Raw genomic sequence first — 22005 nt, forward strand, 5'->3', positions numbered from 1 at the left:
ATTCACCTACTTGGATGGCTGGTATTACTACAGGTCCATTCTACAACCTAATTAATCTCCATTGGGCCCATTACCCGTTAACTAAACCTAATGGACTTACCTTGTTGGGCAATTGACTACCTATATATTCTTGTTTTACTCTTGGCCTCACAAGACTGGTCTTTCTCGTTGGGCATCCTTCGTGTTTCTTCTCAGCCATCTTTCTACTTCTATTCCACTTTGCCTCTGTGGTTACTTTCTTGGTGGTTTTGCTTTACCTTTGTGGTGTTCTCTAAGTGAGTTAATAGCTACCAACCTTAGGTGAAAACTTAGTGGTGTTCTTGGGACGCTGGATTTGTGGTGTTGATTTGAATTTTAAAAACTGAGCCTGTAAAACCTTGGGTGGTTGGAGATTGGTGACTTTACAATAGATTCTTACTGTTGATCGATTTAGTGTAGCACCAAAATGCTAGTCCATACAACTTTTTTATTTGCCGTCCTATCTTTGTTAAAGAGCTTGGTATGAATCAAGTTTCATACCTCGCCGTCTCTTGCTTGTGCCTCTTCTTCCCATTTGACTTGTGCTTGCTTACTCCTCTCTCAATTTGTGATGGCAAAATGTATTTTTATAGTTGCATCTATTTCTTGTATCTTATAGAGCTTTCCTTTTCACCCGAACAAAAATGAATTATCACAGCGATATTTCTAATTGATCTCTTTTCAGTGTGGTCATTACATTATGTTTAGAAAATTTATATACAGTTTAAACATGATTAATTTGCTAATTGCTCTCAAAATAGATAGCATTCTGACATTTGTTAATGAGTCGTGTTGTGTTATTCATGATCATTAGCTGCCGTAGTCATCATATATGGTATAATTTTAGAATTATTTTGGCGATAGGTATGACATCTAATAAAGTGCAGTTAATTCGTTGAATGATTATTTTGCCCCACAAAGAAATTGGTATCTTGAGGGTTTGATTGAATAATGTAGTTTAATATCAAGACAGAAATTTCCCAGGACATTATGAAAATTTTGCCTTTAATATTTCTAAAATCTTTATAAATACAATATATGATAGCACAACTCTATCCACAAAAAATCATATATAGCATATCCCAGGACTATGAATTTGTGGCTAAAATTTATGAAGATCGTGTTGAGAATAAGGGACTTGCTAATATATGAAAATCTGATTTTTGCTTCTGTTTCTGCATTTGAAATACTGTTATTAGTGCACTTAAAGTATTGTAAAAAATATTCATTGTGGTTATTAAAGATTGGACACTGAATGACTAATAAGAAATTCATTTATAAAGTAAAGTAGTCTTTTAATAATGATCGTACTTGTAATACATGGGAAAAAAAATGTTTGATTATTAAAACAAGATCATCAAGATTCAAATATTGAAAAAAAAATTATTTGAGCAAGTTTTTGACAGTTTCAGTATATGTTAATACTAGGTATCCACCTTAATGTTAACGGTTAATGTAACTATTTATGGCCAACTTATTGAGCTCCTGTTTGGTGGGAATTAAAATCAAATTTTTAGAAAATATTGATAAAAGTTAATAAAATGTGTAGTTAAAAATTGTGGATCCTATGAAATATGTGCTTAAAATTATGACTTTTACTTAGATTAAAATCTAAAATTTCAATCTCTACCAAACAATAGCTAAATTTAAAGTTTAAATTAACTAACTGGTTGGAATAACTTCCCATATGGTTATAAGATGGAAGTGTAGATGTGGAATGAAGTGGTTTAGTGGTGTTTGTATAAGGATGATAACGGGTTTTAGTCAAACACGAATAAAATTCCCATAGAATTTTCTCTCAAAAGAAAGTCAAGCGTTTGTTCCATCAGAGTAAGTCAATGTTTGACAACCATTATTTTGAAACTCTTTTTTCTACATATTCTTTTTCAACCCCACGTTCACATAATAAAATATTTCATACATAAACTCAAAAAATTTCCATCTTTTTTAATCACACATTCTCCTAAACATTACTGTTCAAAACTCTATTTTCCTCAAATAGTGGGTGTCATACAATAGCCATATTGGTTACAAATTGAGCATCTAAAAAAGCTGGTTGGTATTGTGAGGTCTATCTTCCATTGCAGATTTTCAATTAAATCATATGACTAGAGGTACACAGTTAATTTCATACAAAAATATCATCAAGTATTGAATTGATTAGATATAAATGGTACAAAAGATTTCATTGGACTTGTATATCACGAAACTTTGCATATACTCTGGACAAAAGGTTGCTTATAATATTCCAATATTTGAGCGGTTCCCTTCTGGTGATGATTGCCTTGAGAAATTCTATTGAACCAGTGGGATATTGGCAATATCTCGTCTGCATGGAGTGTGGCAACTCAAACTTGATCATTCGATTTGAATGCATATTCCCCCAAAAAGGGGAATAGGTCATATTGTTCGTCAAAGTGTTTCCTGTCCACTCTCAGCATCTCGGTCAAGCTTTGTTGGCTCTATAAATGTAACGACGTTGTTTTGCAGATCATAAGATAGAGCACTGGAAGTATATAAACTGTCATCAAAGAGATAACGGTGACATCCACAAGAACGCAATAATCTACCTGCAGGAGAATTCCATTAATCAGCTATGCAAATAAATTCTATCAAAATCTCTGTTATCAGATATATATAGTTAAATAAAGACAACGTAGTCAGTGCATAAAGTGTTAAAGTGAGTAAAATTTCTCGGCTCAATTCTCAGTACTATCACGTTCACAAGTGCAATGGTAAGAATCACCTTCAGTAGTTGTACGAGCACACTAAAAATACCTTCGCTCACACACACTGAGATACACGAAAAAATTTTACTTCAAGTTATAGGCAATAGGCAAAAATCACTACTACCGACGCGAATTTATCTCAAGCAACATAATCTTGCATAAACCTTGTCCAGCTTAAGCTCATTATCCTTCATATTCGGGAACCGACTGATATATAGCGTGTCAACTGACTTGAGCTTAAATCAGATGCCAAAGACAGACCCAAAATTCCAAACTGTCCCTAACAAATAGGTGGATTCGTTCCTCATTCTTTTGTCATCAGCATTTCACTTGGGTGAAATCATTAATATCGTCACAGAAAATGAGTAAAATAATACAAAATCTGGCCTTTCATGACCATAAATGAAACCAACTTTTTGATGGAGATCCTTGTATATATTCTTGGGAGACTTGCCAAATAGGTATTTACTATAGGCAAAAGAAGAAGAATACCTCAGAACTAATCCTTTATTCCTTCTCAATAGGGCACAATTAAGTAATTATCTATTTTCATAGTTTGGTTGGTTATTAATTTTCCTCTTCTCTATCTCTCATCTTTATCTTTTCTTCTCTATTCTTTTATTGTTCTATATACTGTGCATCATCACTCTTAATGCATGAACCTCCAACCACGATACAACTTTTCTCAAGTTTCATTATGGCCAGATTTTCATCTCAAGTCATTTGCCTTCAATGTAGATGCCCATGGCATTGTAATCTCACCTAACATGCTACCATGAGACCACTGATATTGGCATGTAGCTTAACCTTACATGGGCAGCTATAGGAATTAGGAACTTACAACAATCACGCAAAAAATTAATAATAACCAAAAAGAAACAATAACAGCGGATAGAGTTTAAGGAGAAAATTCAGGCGTTTCCAGGTCCATTGCAGTATTGCAAAAGAAATACTAATGTAAACAGCCATTTTAGAATTTTAAGAGAGATCAAAGAAATTTTTAATAAAGATTTTGCATGACTTTGAACACACAAGGAAAACGTTCAAGAACAAATATATCAATTTGATAAGTAGTGAAAGTGTATCTGCGATCTTCTTCTGTCTCTCACCCGCAAAGCAGAATGCTACAATGGAAGGATCTTCTATTCCAAGAACTCACAATGGTGAATGACATAAACTTCAATTCATAGAACTACTACACTTCTAGTCTGATGTTGCTTGACTCATAATTGGCTTTACCTTCATTACTTGCCTAATTCTACTATCAATTCCCTCTTCAATTCGTCTACATATTTTATCATCTATCATATCCTTCCTTCCTTCCGAGTTCAAAGCTTCACGAACAAATCTATAAGTATACTCTCTTGGAACTGATCCTCCGTCAATCAACTCCATGAGAAATTCCCATGCCTCCATTACTCTCCCCACTTCACACAAGGCATGGATTATCGGGGTATAAGAACTTGTAGTTGGCACCCCATGTTTCATTTCTTGCATCCTCTTCAACATCTCAATGGCCTTATCAATCTCATTTACTGCACTATAGTACCTAATGAAAGAATTATACGTAATTCTATTTGGTATGCATCCCCTCTTTGGCATATCCTCGAACAACTCCAAAGCCCTTCCAATCCTAGAGGTCTTACAACACCCATTGATTAAGCAATTGTAAGTTACAACATCAGGAACAAAACCTTTGAACAGCATTAAGCGAAACAAGTGATTTGCCTCCCACATCCGCCTCCTAATGGCCTTCCTACAACCAGTCTCCATACTGTACCTACAATAAGAACTAATCAAAATCGTATAAGTAAATGCATCCGCTGGGCATCTAAACCCTGGCAACTCCATTTGCTCAAGCAAGAACTTAGCTTTCTTGAAAAACCCAACTCTACAAAGCGCATAAATCACTGTATTATAAGCACAAACATCAGGCTTACAATGAAATTGTTTCATTCTATAAAATGCAGCCAATGCCTCATTCACCAAACCCTCCTCCCCTAAAGCCTTTATCAAGCAAGTCATAGACGCAGTTGTCACAAGATTAACCTTCCTTCTCGACATATTCTTCAAGAAATCCCATAACAGATTCATCCTATTCCCTTTAACCAATACAAGAGCCATCTCTTTACAAGTAGACTCATTATGTTCAAACCCAAAATGGGTCTCAACCCAATAGTAAAACTCCAATGCCTTCTCTAAACCAAGATTTACCTTCCCTAAATCTCTATGCGCAGCTGGACCAAGAATAAGAACCCCTTTTCTGTATTTAACAAATTCCTGTTTCAGATTTCTTTGTCTGAGAGCGGTCCGGTGGCGGAATGATTTTTGACGGCCAATGGATCTTGAGGACTGGAAGAGGTATAAAGGGATGGATCTAAGGACTTGAGTGACTGATTCTGAGGTCCAAATGGGGTTGGGTGAAATTGTTGGAGATGTGATTTTGTTAAATGGCTTGTTTTGGATTATTGCTGCAAGAATTTGGTTTACAAGATAACTTGTTTTTGGGACTTGACGGTGGAGTGGATTTGATGAACACATAAATGAAGTGACAATAATGATCGAGGAGGAAATTTAGGTTGCAACGATGGAGTAGAGGCGCAGGGGTAAAGATTTGGGCGAATAGTCGAGGTAGGGAGAAAGAGTCGTGCTGTGTGTAGGTAGTTTGAGAGGAATTTATATTGGAAAACACTTGGCAAAAAATTATTGACAGTTGGTCACAATGACATTTCTGATTGATATTTTGGTTGACATTCTCTCTGTAGACATTCTGACCATTGTTTGTTTCTATTTTTGTAAAAACGATAATGAAAAATAGAGTCGTTATGATTTTTATAGAGATGAAAATTCAAATTTGGTGATTTAATATGATAGATAACGATCATAATTTTTTGTTTTAATAAGAAAAGAATGAGAAACAAATAAGGGCTTAAACAATATTTGTTCAAATCAATTGTCAAATTTTTTACATATCATGGAATGCATTTCATGCAAAATGTTAAAAATAAATGTCAAAGTAGCTTTATTTAAAAAAAATGGCAGCATACGAGTGCTGTCATCTTAGCTAGAGCTGGGCATGGTTCGGTTTAGTTCGATTCTCTTTATAACCGAATTGAACCGAAATTTTCAGATATTTAATAAGTGAAACCGTCGGGTCTAAATATAATTATGGAACCATTCGGGTTCGGTTCGATCCGGTCCGATTCGATTCTGGTCGGTTCCATACCATAATTATATTTTTTAACATTTACAACAACACTACATAAACTCAACTAATAACATATTCAATCATGGCTTTTACAAATTAACGAAGTCCAATTCAAAAACATATAACTAACAAGTTGTCAAATAAAATTAATTTACCAACATATATAAAACCAAAAAGTAGAAACTAATATGAAAATATTGGCGATCTATATCAATAATTCATTTGTTTCAACTTTCAAGTTTACATAAATAATAATAATAATAATAATAAAATAAAAAAATTGAATTCGAATCATAGAGGTAAAATATTTTTAAGTATTACTAATACTTACAAGCTATTAGTTAATTTGTTAATTTGTTTAGAAAAAAAATAATTTGATTTATTCAATATAAAAAAATAAGTAAAATTCAATTCTTATTCGATTCTTGTTCTAGAACCGAACCGTACCCGTCTGTTCTCAATTCAGATACCCGTTCGGGTATTTAACTTTTGAAGAACTGTCGGGTTCGATTCGATTTGGTTCGAAAGTTTTGTCCAATCCTAATCTTAGCACATGTAAATTCTCCTATTAACAACCCATGTACAAACAGATTAACCAAGAGAGAAAATGCGCGTTTGTATTTATTTTTTGTAAATTCGCATAGTTTCTTAATCGGGTATGACCTAATGAGCACCGGTACTTATCTTATGTTAAGTACCAGTGCATAAATTCGCATAGTTTCTTAATCGGGTATGACCTAATGAGCACCGGTACTTATCTTATGTTAAGTACCAGTGCATCATATAAATTCATTGGTGGATAAATTTATAGTAGGCCTCTCAACATTTGAATAATGTTTAAAATCCCCCAATGAATTTATATGACACATTACTGATGCTTAAGATAAAATTAGCACAAATGCCCATTAAATCATCTCTGACATCTAAAAACACTAGTACAAATGTAAAATAGTGTATTTTATAAATTTGTTTTTTAAATAATACATTTTGAATAATAGTCATGAATAAAGTTATTCATATTAAAACACAATAATCACATAACCAATAAAAAAGGGAAAAAAGGAGCATATCTTATTCTGTATCTTAATTTGCAGTTATGTACTTTTCATTAATTTAAATATTAATGCCCATTGATAATTACAATAATTTATTTTCATAAATATTCAAAAATTACATATCAAATTTAAATAGTTAAATATTTAGCAATAATATTTATGAAATTAATATATAGATGGAAATTGGAACAATACATTATGCTTGGGAGTTTCGGCATACCAGTTATGGGCATTTTTTAAAGCGCCTTTTTGAACATTTATGAGCGAGTTGATTTTTCTGGATTTTAGCAATGATTTTTCAAACTATGCAACCTAGAGAATTTATTATCCACACGTTATGAAGTTTTTTTAAAATATATATATATATATATATATATATATATATATTAATATATTTTTATTTACAAGTTACTTTTGAAGAACTTGTGTTGGTCGGAAATAAATATTTTATAGAAGGTAAAATTATAAGAGAATATAAGAAACGATCAAAACCCGTCGACTTGGTGGATTAAGAGAATCGGTCAAAATTATACTATATCAATTTTTAATAATTTTTAAACCATTCAAAATCGATGCCAAAAAAATTAGTAAGCACTGATTTTTTCAATCCCACATAAATGGCGCCATTCAAAATCTATCAAAACAGGTGAAATTTTTTTTTTTAACTTATTTATAATTTATATATATACATTTTCTTGCTCTTGTCTTTGTCGTGGAGACAATTCTCTCTTGCAACAAAGTAGATTGTGTAACTATCACATCCTTCGTTTTATTTTCTTTTGCAAATCTCAACTTTTCAAAACTTTTGCCTCCAATGTCTCGTATTCCATTTCTTACTATATTTGCTAGTCATTTTGTTTTTTTTAAATGAACAGATGTTACAATATTTTGTGCAATTATTATAGTAATGGTTTATTTAATCATAAGAATTATGTTAAATCATGTTTTTGGACAATTATTTTATTATAATATTGGTTGTGCACAAACATTAGAAATCGAACTATAATGGAATGGATGCATATTTATTAGGAAAATATTATAACTCTTATAATTAACATTACATTTTGAGAAATGATAAAAAATTTATTAAATTGCAAAAACCAAGTCACTCCAAAATAAACAATATATTTTCTTTAAAAAAAAACCTTATGGTTTAAATAAAAATCAGATTTTTAATAGATTTTAATAAAAATTGATGGAATTAGTTGTTGAAAAATTGTAGATCCCATAAATTGTATGGTTAAAATTTAGTGTAGAACTCTATATTTGATTTTAATTCAACTTTTTTCCCCTTGTTTGAACTCCATTTTATTCAAAATGCATTTTCTCTCTTCTCTCTTTAATCACATTTTTCAATAAAATAATATTAAATGTAAATTCAAAATTTTCCTTATTTTTTTATCACATTTTTTCAAAATAAAAAATAAAAAATTAACTATTTCAAATTACATTTTTCCCCAAAAACATATTTTAATAGAACCCAAGCAAAGGAGTAAGTGGAGCCAAATAGGGGCCTGTTCCCTAGATTTGAAAATTGACAAGATAACTACTCGGTGGATACATGAAAATAGTTTCTTTCTTTTAAAGTGATCACAATAACATAGAAAATTAGTTATTTTCTCTTTAAAATCAATTGAAATATGTACAAATATGGATAGACATTGCAGTGGCTAAAAGAAACGTTGAAGGTATATTATAAATTCTGTTTGTAGGGTATGTGACTCCTTCACTATGTGATTGTATGTCAACGTTATGATCTTGAATGGACTGCTTAACAAAAATAATTGTGATTCCGACTCATTTAATATTGTGTAATTTCGACAAATTTATATGGCATGAGTTCGCAGGAGATGTGATAAACAATTGTAATTCCACTATTGTTACCTCATAGAATTGTTAGAGTTTCATATGACAATTATTCATATAGACATAAATGATTGTCAGAGATGATGGTTGTGATATTGACGAGATGTTTAGTGACATATAAGTATGGCTCGTATGAGTTGATTCCTTTCTATATTACATAGTTGTGACCACGAATTTGTGGCCCTCTCACTGTGTGAATGGAAAGATAATAGCTATTTTTCTTTGTATAAATCAAGTGAAAGAATCATTCTCCCTTTATATCGTGGGGGGAAAAAATAAAGGACAACATATCAATTTAAATTGCCTTAATATTGGAGACAATATCATAAATGTAATAGAATTCTAAAATTTTGAATTAATTAAATTCCAAAACATCTAATTTTCAAATTTTCTTTTATTGATCACTTAATTTGTGAAAAGTAAAAGTTGAGTATTCAATTGATCAATATTTTTATGGGGTATTTACACAAATACCCCATATGTTGGGGTCATTTTGAAAAAACATGATAAGCTTGGATTAAATGGAAAACAGTTAAAACTGGAAGTATTTTTTACGCTCAATTTTCCAGAAACTGAATCAGGATTTAAACACCCATCATCCACCCTCGACTTCACATGGGTTGTCGGATTGTGTTCGGAACGTGCAGCTTGTGTAGCAGCTTTAGGTGTGGTTCCTCTACTCTTCAATGCATCATAGTTACAAAATAAAAAAATAAAAATATATATCTTGAAGAAAATCATAAAATGTCAGATTTCATATTTCTTACATTTAGTCATTATTTGAGTTAATGAAGTAATGCTTGAACAATTTGAAATGATAACATTATTTTCGAGTTAAGCTTATAGACAACTGTTATCTTCATTTCAACGGGCAAATCAGCATTCATGTGACGTCCTAATATCCAAATGTGTTTGAATTAATTCAATTGATGCTTCCAATGCATTTTTATGAATGAGAATGAGAAAAAGTGACATTCTACTTTTCTATGAAAATGTCGCAGCATCTTATTGAAGCAATTAACTAGGTATTTATGTGTGTTTGAAAATTTAAATATACAAATTCAAATATTGTTTTAATCTTGCAATCAATTCATATTTCTTTAAAACAATTCAGTTGATTCATCCAAGGTGTTTACGAAAATGAGAATATAAAAAAGTGATATATGTCACCTTTTTTTTCTTGAAAAGGTCGCATTGTCTAATTGAGGCAATTAACTAGATGCATACGTATGTATTTTTGAAAATTTGAATATAGAAATTCAAACATAATTTTAATCTTGCATTTAATTCATGTTTCTTTGAATCAATTCGATTGATCTATCCAATGTGTTCGTGAAAATTAGAATGTAGAAAACTTTTCTTTGAAAAAATCAAAGTATCTCATTGGAGCAATTAACTAGACCCATATGTATGTGTATTTTGGAAGTTTAAATATACAAAATCAAACCTTGTATTAATCTGGCATTCAATTTATATTTACTTGAATCAATTCAATTGATGCATCCAGAGTGTTTTGAAAATGTCAAAGAATCTTATTGAAACAATTAACTAAATGCATATGTGTGTATTTTTAAAAATTTAAATATACGAATTCAAACTTTGTTTTAATCTTGCATTCAATTAATATTTCTTTGAATCAATTCAACTGATGCATTAAAAGTGTTCGCGAAAATGAGAATGTGAAAAAGTGATATTTTGTCACTTCTCTATGAAAAAATAACACTAATACATTATGTCACTTTTCTTTGAAAATGTTGAAGTATTTTATTGGAGCAATTAATTAGATGCATATGTGTGTGTTTTTAGAAATTTAAATATACGAATTCAAACATTGTTTTAGCCCCTGTTTGGCCCCCATTTTGTGGAAATGAAAATGAGTGAAATAGTATTTTTTTGAAAAATGAGTGATTGTAAAAAAAGAAAAAATTTCGATTTACGTGCAATATTATTTTATGAAAGATTGTATGGTTGAAATATGAGAGAGAAAAATGAAATAAATGGAATGAAAATTAATGGAGGCCAAACATCAGCTTAATTTTGCATTTAATTTACATTTTTTGGATCAATTCAATTGATGCTCCAAGGTGTTCAAAAATGAGATTGTGAAAAAGAAACATTTTGTTACTTTTATCTGAAAAAGTCGATATATCTTATTGGAGTAATTAACTTAATGTATACATATGCCTTTTTGAAAATTTAAATATGTCAATTCAAAAATTGTTTTGATTTTGCATTCAATTAATATTTCTTTGAGTCAATTCAACTAACACATCCAAGATGTTTATGAAAATGAGAATACGAAATAGTCACCTTCTATCACTTTTCTATGAAAAAGTAACCGTATCTCATTGAAGCAATTAATTAGATGCATAAATGTGTGTTTTTGCAAATTTTAATGTGCAAATTTAAATCTTGGCACTAACACACCAAATGGCTTCTTGTACAAATTTTGTCACAAATATATAATAAATATTTTTTTCTTGCATGTAAGTACGCATAGAAGATAGCCAACTTCATCATATTATTAAGACCAAAGTATAACTAACAGGAGCGAATCTAGGACTTGAAGTGAGCACGGACGGGCGGCCGGTTATCGTTGGTCACAATAAAATATTTCAAATTTAATATAACAATTATTTGTGCTAAAAATGAATATATATATATTCTGTGACAATTACGGTTTCAACCCAATAAGTGACATATTGGCTAAGAGTTGTATAATTCAAATGAGGGTCTAAGGTTCGAATCCTTTTAATTGCATCTAAACCTCTAAAGTCTAAACTTGAACATATATAATTTTGTTACATTTAGTGTCACAAATCAATGAGTGCAATGATGGTTAATGCCTCAACCATCTTAAAGTGGGGTTAAGGGTTTGAATCCCTTCTCTTGCATTGGTTTTAGGAAAAAATTGTTGAATCAAGAAAATAGCACTATAAAATGCTTTGACGAAAAATCGAACCCAAGACCTCATATTTGACAGTAAAAACCTCAACAAGCAACGCTCTAGGAGATTTTGGGAAGAAGGTGAATTATCATATATATAATATAAATCTTTCATCTATTATAAAAAAAAAGAGCTTCCGGCGGATCCAGCATGGACAGCCGCTGGGGCTCACCAGGTGCTGGATCCGCCCCTTGCGGCCGTCAGTGCTGAATCCGCCCCTGATAACTAAGTGGGGATATTCAATTAGCCGAAGAAAAGAATATATTAAAACCTTTATGTGAGAACATGCAAAGACAGTAGAGACTTCAGTTGTAATAACCAACAAATGACTAGGTAATGCCGATCAAATTGTAGCTAATGATAATAACATGGAAGGGAAGAAAGGAGAACCAATTTTCGCTTAATGTTTTTACTAAAGTGTCAAAAATCAAAATTATGACATACAATTAAATACTATACTAGAAGGCAATCTTCCAAGAGAAAGACGCCGACACGCCTAATGTCAAAATTTAGAGTAGAATGCTCCAAAATATGGGTAGTTAATTTTCTTCCTCAATACAAGGTGGGATGTAATTGTCCTATTACACCATTCTACAAACTAATGGAAGCCTTTTTTTCCCCCAACTGGCACATGAATGAGTAATCTAACAACGCATTTAATTGAAGCAATATCAGAACCCAATCATTGAAACCATACTACTCTCCAGTAACTTCAGAGATAACTTTTTTGCTATAAGAGTTACAAAATTAACCATCACCACCCACGATTGAGCAAGAATTTTAATATTTCATCCCTTGGCGACAAAATCAGACATTTTCTTGAACACAAAGCACAACAAGGTAGAAGATTCTGAATGTTCGCTACACCATCAAGCCAAAAACAAGTGACCAAAACCTTATAATCAGTGGCGAATCCAAGAGTTTGAGTTAACACAGGCGATCGTTGACCATCTACCGTTGGCCGCCATAAAATATTAAAAGTCCTTTTGGTATCCATTTTTTTTTTCAAAAAATGTATTTTGGAATGGTGACTTGATGGAAAACGTCTAAACGTGTGACTAAAAATAAAGAAAAATTTTAAATTTATGTGTAATATTATTTTATTAAAAAATATATTGATGAAAAGAAGAAAGAAAAATGTAGTTTTAAAAAAAGGGGAATCAAACAAGGCCTAAAGTATAAATATAACAATTATTTTGTTCAAAATGAATATATATAATTCTGTTATAAGAATAAATAGAACTTATCAAATAACATTGTTGCCAAGTTTTGTATAATTTAAAGGAAGAGTGTGAATTCAAATATTTAAAATTGTTTGCATTAAAACAATCAAAATCTAACAAATATCATTTTGTTAAATTTAGTAATACAATTCAAGAGGTACCATAATGATTAAGTTTACCATAACCCTTGTTTGAGATCATGGGTTCAAATCCCCATTATCCCCCCCTTATTGAATTTTGGTAAAAATTATAGAATAAAAATAATACATAACAAATCCATTGACAAATATTCGAAACTAAGACTTAAAATATATTAAAATTGGCTCTCACCAAGTAAGCTACAAGGATATTTAAAAATAAAATCAATTACCAACAATATAAGGTAAAAATTTAATCTATTACTAACAAAAAAATATATATCCTGGTGGATCCAGCTAGGGCGGCCAACTATTCGCCACTACTTATAATCTAAAAAGTGGCCGTCCTAGCTGGTCACCATCTGGATCCGCCACTACTTATAATCTAGAAAAGCTATCTTCCTTCATCCTTTGGAATTTTATACGAAGTAGAAAAATACAGAATATGAGCTTTTATTTTGGAAGGTTAAAGAAGTTTCACTTTCTACAAGTGAAATTATTGAAATATATACTAGAAAATAAGAAATCAAGGAAAGTTTGATTTATTCTCCTTGACGTAGTTAATCAAAACAAATTTTAAATCATTGATCATAGTTATAATCAAATTTCAACCCAAGAAATTCACTATAAACCTAATCAACCAATTCTCCGCTACTAAAAATTGAAAAATTCATCAAAATTTCCAATAAAAGTAAACAAACTCAACTTCAAGTGACATGATTTCATCATCAATTCGTCAAGTACGAAAAAATGAATTACATCTGAATTGATTATTCAATTCCTCAACCAAAGGTCATCAAGTAGAGTTGAATAAAAAAACATGAGGAAGAGAAACAAAACTAGCAAAAATAAAGAAAATTACACAAGTTGAAAATTTAAGCAACTCAAAAATCGAATTAATCAATAAATCAATCAATCCGAGTATAATAATAGGGGAATTACCTGAGAATCTGAGAATCTATGCTCACAAATTTACTCTTTCCAGGCACAAACAAACCTTAGTGCACAAGCTTGTCCCCCGCAGAGACAAAGAAAACACCAAAAACTTGGGGAGGGAGAGAGAGAGAATCGTGTAATGACGTGAGCACATTAACTTTCAAAAATAAGAAAGAAATGGAAAAATGATTATTGCAAAAATGATTTTGTCTAGTACACAACGAGATTTAGAATTTCTGTCTGTAATCAATTGGTTTTGAGGGTTTTGGGATATTTTAGGGTGTAATTATTATGATTATGAATCATAAAGTAGGTTAACAAATTTGGTTTACAAAGTATGTATTAACAACAATTAGGCCAATCATTTCAAAAACAATTAATTATTATGATTATGAATCATGCTATTTGTATAAAGTAGGTTAACAAATTTGGTTTACAAAGTATGTATTAACAACAATTAGGCCAATCATTTCAAAAACAATTTTTGAAATCAATGGCCTAAACTTTACCAACACTTAATTTGTAAACAAAGCTTGTAGAACTAGATTAATTCTACAGTCATTAGAGGTTTTAATTTGTTTAAGTGTGGTTGAGCCACGTTATTTCTAAAAAAATATATATTTTAGAATAATAGATTGATGGAGAATATGTAGTCAAAAAATAAGGAAAAATTTTAAATTTATGTTTAATATTATTTTATTGCAAATGTGTGATTGAAACGATATCAAATTACAATTTAAGAATATATTTTTTTCAAACAATGTGACTCAGACAGGTTCTAAGTGTATTAACTTATTTATTCACTTTTTAGAGTGGGGAGCCTAAATTCCTTTTTTATTTATGTATTTAATTTAGAGGAAATTAAGCCCAATACACTAAAAAATTAACTAAATTGATTAATACCCTAATAACTAATTAAATCAGTTGAGAACGTATTAAATACGTTATAAAATCCCCAAACCACCCATATATCTGTCATCTAATTTTTGCTGTAAAGAATTAATAGCCACCACACCGTAATCAAATTTTGCCTGCTCTTGACCTCATTTCTCCCCATTAATGGCCAAGATAGTATGCTCAAATCTCATTTCTTCAATTTCATCACTATAACTGACGCTTTCACTACGATTTCAATGACCAAAATCTTTCAAACTCTTCGAAGATCTTTAGAGTGATGGATGATTTTCATGCTAATGTGATTTTCAGCAGGGAGAAGTGGGAGTGTTGTGGTGGTGGTGTTGATTCTGCTTATGGTAGTGGTGGTGGTTCGAGGCTACTACGGTTTTTGACTAACCTTCGAGATAACATCAACAAGCTAAAACAGTAGTATAATCAAGAAAAATCTATGTTATTTACCTTTTAACAACAGAAATGAAAATAAAAAAGTCAAACATCAATAAAAATTCAAAATCAGAACTCACAACTTGAATGGTTGAAGACGTGGGCTTTTATCCAATCCAAGTGATCCATTAGAGCTATTTCATCTTTTGTCATAATTCTTGTCTTGTCTCGTAAAACAAAATAAAATCCTTAAGCTTTCAGAACGATTAAAACGAAATGATAGTACCCTCTAAAAAAAATCGACCTAGAACCACACAATAAAATCAAATCAACATACATTCAATTCATAGCAAGATTCTATATTTACTTACCAAAAATTCTTGTTTCAATAATTTAGATTTAAACTTCTGTAAAAAGAAAACAAAAAGAGGGAAAGCGAGGAAAAAAAGGTAAGGGAAAAAAAGAAACTGCTATTGCAAAAAAGAAAAAAAAATAAAAATTTGCAAAAGTTGTGCGGAGACTCTGCGCATGGGGAGACTCCACACACAACTCTCCTCACAGTGCAGAGAGCTGGAAAAAACTCTCCGCAGAGCGTGGAGAGTTTTTTTTTTTTCCTAAGCTAGCAATAAAATGGTTGCAGATGAAAGTACTAATGAAAAAAAAAAATTATATCACAGTTATGAAACAATAAATGTGAACCACCCATAAATTTAGCAAGACTAAATGCTCCGTATTCCAACAAAAATGAATTCACCAAATTAATATTAATTTACCCAACTAAACTAAGATCACACTAAGGCAATACTTTCTAAGAAAATAATTAATTATAAAGCCTAAACAAGAAACACATTCACACACAACTGATAATTATTTTAGCAGAAAAAATCAACTTTCCACAGAGAGATGATGATAGGAAGATGAAAGCTAACAAGGACAATCGAGAGAAAATTGCAAACACTACACATATCTAAAAAAAGTTCATTAAAGAAGAAACTGACGAAAACCAAAAACTACCTCTCTGCAAAACAAAGAAATAGATTCATTCAACTTTACAACAAACTAAAATATGCATTTTCAACACAATTTGGAACAAAACTTGAATCAATTCCACAAAAAGATTACGAAGAAAACACTACTAACCATGTAAAACTCATTTCATGTTACATAAAAGGAAAATTGGAAGCATCAAATTTTTTTTTCGAGAATCGATGGAACATCATCCCTTTAAAAACAAAAAACAAAAAAAAAACCTCATCCTTCGCCTGAAGATTAGAAAAAGACGAGAATAGAGAGGGGGGATAGCTGTGAGAAGGAAAACAAAAAAACTTATTGCCTTACTTCATACGTGAAAATAAGGAGTATGGTTGCCTCAAAAGTATGGTCGCCGAAAATAAGGAGTATGGTTGCAGGTAAAAACCAACGTGACGTGAGCTAAAGAAGAAAAAAAAAGGCTTCAACATTGGAATGTGATTACTTTACTATTCCTTGAACAGTGGCTACTCCTTCCCATTTTTAAAAGAAGCTAGTGTTAGAAACGAAATGATAATACCCTCTAAAAAAATCGACTTAGAACCACACAATAAAATCAAACCAACATACATTCAGTTCATAGCAAAATTTTATATTTACTTATCAAAAACCCTTGTTTCAATAATTTAGATTCAAACTTTTGTAAAAAGAAAACAAAAATAGGGAAAGCGGGGAGGGGGGGGGGGGGAAGAAAGGAAAAAAAAATTGCAATCGCAAAAAGAAAAAAAATAAAAATTTGCAAATGTTGTGCGTTGCACGAATTTTTGTAACTACCGTATTTTTATTAGCTTATGAATTTTTGGCTTTTGGAATGTTTTGAAGCAATATTTAGAAATATTTCCATGATATAAGAAAATAATTGCAAATTGCTTTTACAATTACATAACAGTATTGTGTCGTCTAGAAAAAATATGTACATTTCATGCTTGAATAAAAAAAATACAAGGTTATACAAATTATTTTGCCTGTATTCTTTGATAGTGTTGATATGATTGAGTTGAATGTGAATATTATATTTCTAATTTTTTCTTTAATTCAACATTGGATAATTGAAGATTGAACACAAAGTTATAAATCCACTTACATATTCATATGCGTTTATATTTTGTGCTTCATGTATTTTATATTTATTTTCTGTTTATGTTGAAAAAATTAAAATTTGAATTTTTTTTTGACATTCGGTTTGGTAAGTGAATATACGGTATTTATAAGTATCAAAATCGGTATATGAAAATACGGTAAACTGCAAATACGATAGGTAGTATATACGGTAAGCTACAAACACAATAAGGTGCAAATATGATATGCAGCATATACGATAAGTTGCAAATACGATATATTACCTACAAATATGGTAAGCTGCAAATACGGGTAGCTGCATAGACGGTAAGCTGCATATGTAGTATTTTACATATACGTCGATTTATAATTTTTTATAAATGTATAAAATTTATTTAATATTGAATTTCTTAAGTACTAAATATTGTAATTCAATATTGTTTTCTTTTTATATAGTTGTATTCCCGGGAATAGAAAAAAATAGGTGGTTATGAAATTACGAAAATAAAATTGATTTTTTTATGCTATTTGTAAAAAAAAATTATTGTAATTTTATTAGTGTAACAAGAAGATTTATTATGATTATTTTTTAAAAAAATTTAACACAAACAATACTTTTAACCTACCAATTTAGTGAAGAATTAGATGAAATGCACGTGAGTATTTTTGGAAAAAAGACAACTGCAAAAGTTTTTAATATATCAATAATGCATGTCACAATTGAACAATAATGTTAAATTTTTTTTGGCATCATTCTTTCTTTTTCTTCTTCACAAGTTTTACATTTTTTTTTTTTTTTGTCTTATGTTTAGATGTTTTTGTTAGATTCATTTGTTGTTTAGCAATGATATTGTTTTGAGAGTTTTTTTTTTTTTGTATTATATTAAAGTTAAACTTATTCTTGTAATTATATTTTTTTTATTAGATTTATGCAGATTTTTAATTAATAAAATAAAAAACTAACATTTAGGTTGCATGATTTAAATAAAAAAAAAGAAAGAAAATCTCTTCGCACAGTGCGGAGAAAGTTAATCTCTCCGTACTCTCCACATTGTGCAGAGAGATGGCAAACCTGTGCAGAGAGTTTTGTTTTTCTCTTCGCACTGGTTTGCCATCTCTCTGCATTGTGCGGAGTTTTTTTTGTCTCATGCAGTTTATATATGCTAAAATTATTATTATTATTTTTTAATGCTGATGGCATGATGCGTGTGTGAAAGAATATTTGTCAATCATCATAAATAAAATTCTTCACAAAATGTAAAAATAAAAAATAACATCACGCACAGTAAAATTGGATTACTTTACTGTTGTATCTACAGTATTGCCTCTTTGCCCTTTTTATAAGGAGCTAGATTTGTCAATTTTTCATCTTCTTAAAAAAGTAGCATGATATGTGATATTTTCGTAACAAAATCAGCATATAGATTATCCTAGACATGATGATTATATTAAAATTTAGCATTACGCTCACGAGGATTGTCTCGAACATGCTAAATATATTAAGAACATGATTATTGGTACTTTACAAATGGATTGTGCTATTTTGGTATTTGTCACATTTTTTTAATTTGTATCACTTTTTTTGAATTTTGTCAAAAAAAAATTTGAATTGTGAAAAAAATGACAAAATTTTAATTTTACACGATATTTTTTACTTTCAATAAATTTTTTATATGATTTTTCAAAACACTCAATTTAAGGGTATTGTTGTAAGTTGCCATTTAATTTATTGCTTACTAGATTGAGGCCCGAAAATGAAGTAGAATGGGAAAAAATCTTGTAAACCCCAAGCAAAAGGAACAAGCGGCTAAGGTTTTCTTCCTAGCCATGACGCTGATTTGCCTGTTCAAGTCTTATTCATAGAGCTTGAGGGGGCAAGCGGCAAAGGTTTTCTTCTTCGGTGTTACGCTAAAAACTGGGTGAGAGGCAAAAAGGGAGACATAGTCATCACCCCTTAGTGCCAATTTATCTTGTGTTGCAGTGATTTCTACTCATATTCTTCATCAACAAAATTGGAAGGTAGCATCGGATTTTATTAGTGTAAAAAGTGGCTTTTATATGCTGAAATCTTATTGTTGCGAATGATTTAATTTCAACTCAACTCCTTATAATTTATTTATTTTTCCGAAATTGTTGTTTGATGGTAATCTTCCCCTGGCAACAGTGACTTTTCGGACAAGATTTTTCTTGAATTCTTGATGCAGTTGTTTATGGATTTATCCGCCACTGAAGTGTAATAGGTGAAATTTACAGGACCCAAATTCGGTGGGGGCAATTGCGCATATACCCAGGTGGCTGCATGCGCTTGGTGGCTGATTTTTAGTAGACTATGGATGTTGCCAGTGAAGCAGGTTACAAACCATCGACTGAGTTTGAGGAGGATAGAAAGGATCCACTCATCGAGCTCAATTTAACCGACTCTACGGAGATTTGGCTCATTCAGTGGCCCATTAATCAAGTAAAATCCTTTTACTTACATCTTGTTCATTATCTACTCGTATCAAATGGTATTTTTTCTTCCTCATTTAACTTGCTTTAGAATGGAAAATTATGTGTCTCTGGTGAGAGAATTGTGATTATCTAGAAAAACGAAAATGGATAAAAAAAAAAAAATAATCGGTGTCTATTGGCTACTGTTTTATGTCCAACTGAAGTAGTAGTTGAACCCCCAAACTTTAAAATATAGTTGAATATCAAAAACTAATGTCCAAATTCTTAATTTTTTTGCTTCATGGTCTTCTATGTTCAGCCCCTGTTTGACATTTTTTATTTAGAACTCTTTATTGCACATACTAATTTTAAACCACACATTCACACAATAAAATATTTTTCACGCAAACCCAAAACTTTTCTCTACTTTTTAACCACACATTCTTCGGTCAATTACTATTCACAACATCATTTTACCCCCAATTTCTCTTTAAAATGGCCATCAGTTTTATCCGTCTTCCGAAACCAAACATGTTAAGAGATTTTCCTCTACGCAATCCTTTTCAATTTTATAATGGTGGGAAAACTGATTTTTGTATGTATTTGACATTGTTTCCATGAAAAACTCATCTTGCATCATGAAACAAGTATGCTGAACAGAAGTTTTTGTTGTTTAAGTGACTTCATTATTCTTGATTTTCAAGAGTCCCAGCTTAATTACATTGTCCTGTTATGTAATGCAGGCCCCTGATTTTGACGGGCAAGAAGTGTCATTGAAGCTTCACCATGATGGACATTTGGGCAGTTTTGAAGGTTCTTCTGGTAATTGACTGAACCGCTGGCATATTGGCTATGCAATAAAATTTAGCTACTTCACTGATTTAGCTTTGCTTTGTGGTGACAGGAAAATCATATGAAGTGGTTAGTTATAAATTCCAAGATCCTGACGCAATGGTTTTCCTATCTTCGGCATCAGAGTCAAAAATAGGTACGCAGTTATGAGTTTACTTGTCTTGCATTATTTAGCTTTCTTGTATAGTTTCTTTTATTTATGAAAATAATAACTATTGTCAAATTTCAAAAAAAAATTCAGATTTTTATTTTTTCAATATAAGCATAAAATAAATATTTTTCAATAGAATGTCCGATCTTTGAGGTCGACGCGGAGGAAATGAAGCGAAAAATGGGATAAATCAACAACAGCCTTTATCAACCTTCTATGTTTCTTCAAAGGAATTTTGAATTCTCGACCTCTGCATATCCTTGTCCATCTTTGTAACATGAACATGGATTAGGGCAGCCGATGGCGAGTTGCCTTCAAATACCAAGAATGATTTACCTATCGGAAAAAAATGCCAAGAATGATTCTCAGCATTGTGAGCCTGCCCTGAACTTTGGACAATTTTGAAATATTAGAATCTGTAGCCAACGTGAAATTAGTAGTATGATTTTAAGAACTAGTTGGCTTGATTTATCCATTTAGTCATCTTTTCTTGTTCGTGTTGGAACCATTACTATGTAGGAAATAAAGCAAAAAATGGGAGAAATCAACAGAATGACACAAGTGTTGTTAAACGACACTTGTGTCGTTCTGTCAATAAACACGAGTTTGAGCAGTCACGAGCCTTCCAGGCCCTTGTATTCGATAAGTTGAACTCATTTGAGTCGCTAGGTAGACATGTCGATCACATAATTTGAGAGATACCCTCATTATTTTATTAATTTCTGGTTCTTATGATTGTTAATTAAAGCAAATAAATGTGCGCTAATTATACTGCGAAAATTAAAGATGTAATATTTTGACCAAATCTTGTACATTATAACATGACTAATAATTAAATGGACTGCAGTTGTATAATGTTACTTATGTCTTTTATTTTATGGGCTAAGTAAATGACATGATTTCTGAACTGGTAACCTATTTGATTCAATATCTGATAATGACATGAATTAATTATCCGATACGTAATCAATAATTCTGACTTTCTTAAATTAGGAGGTCCAATCTTTGAGGTCGACGCGGAGGAAAGGAATCGAAAAATGGTAGAAATCAACAGAACGACACAAGTGTTGTTAAACGACACTTG

At 31.0% G+C, this 22005-nt stretch overlaps 2 protein-coding genes across 4 annotated transcripts in view; one reads left to right on the forward strand and one right to left on the reverse strand.

Moving 5' to 3' along the window:
* Positions 1 to 2090: 2090 nt before the first annotated feature.
* LOC111372271 (pentatricopeptide repeat-containing protein At1g77405) lies at positions 2091 to 5407 on the reverse strand. Its single transcript, XM_022994513.1, has 2 exons — positions 3857 to 5407; positions 2091 to 2588 (listed from the first exon to the last, which is right to left on the reverse strand). The coding sequence occupies exon 1, from the start codon at positions 5286 to 5288 to the stop codon at positions 3951 to 3953; it is 1338 nt and encodes a 445-aa protein (XP_022850281.1). The 5' UTR covers positions 5289 to 5407; the 3' UTR covers positions 2091 to 2588; positions 3857 to 3950.
* A 13836-nt stretch (positions 5408 to 19243) lies between these two features.
* Positions 19244 to 22005, forward strand: part of LOC111372272 (mediator-associated protein 2-like) — a 4271-nt gene continuing 1509 nt past the window's right edge. The window contains exons 1-4 of one of the 3 annotated variants that reach the window (XM_022994514.1): positions 19244 to 19507; positions 19742 to 19946; positions 20662 to 20740; positions 20823 to 20906. In XM_022994514.1, coding sequence (XP_022850282.1) covers positions 19818 to 19946; positions 20662 to 20740; positions 20823 to 20906 — 292 coding nt within the window. In that variant the 5' untranslated portion in view covers positions 19244 to 19507; positions 19742 to 19817. Of the gene's footprint in view, positions 19508 to 19719; positions 19947 to 20661; positions 20741 to 20822; positions 20907 to 22005 lie in introns of those variants that run through there. The other 2 variants (XM_022994515.1, XM_022994516.1) reach the window with 2 other exon arrangements.

Source organism: Olea europaea, chromosome 23, assembly GCF_002742605.1.
Source record: "Olea europaea var. sylvestris chromosome 23, O_europaea_v1, whole genome shotgun sequence".
Taxonomy (NCBI): domain Eukaryota; kingdom Viridiplantae; phylum Streptophyta; class Magnoliopsida; order Lamiales; family Oleaceae; genus Olea; species Olea europaea.

Bases quoted from the DNA above. Each gene is read 5' to 3' on its own strand.
- LOC111372271 (XM_022994513.1), bottom strand. From the start codon at position 5,288: ATGTGTTCATCAAATCCACTCCACCGTCAAGTCCCAAAAACAAGTTAT.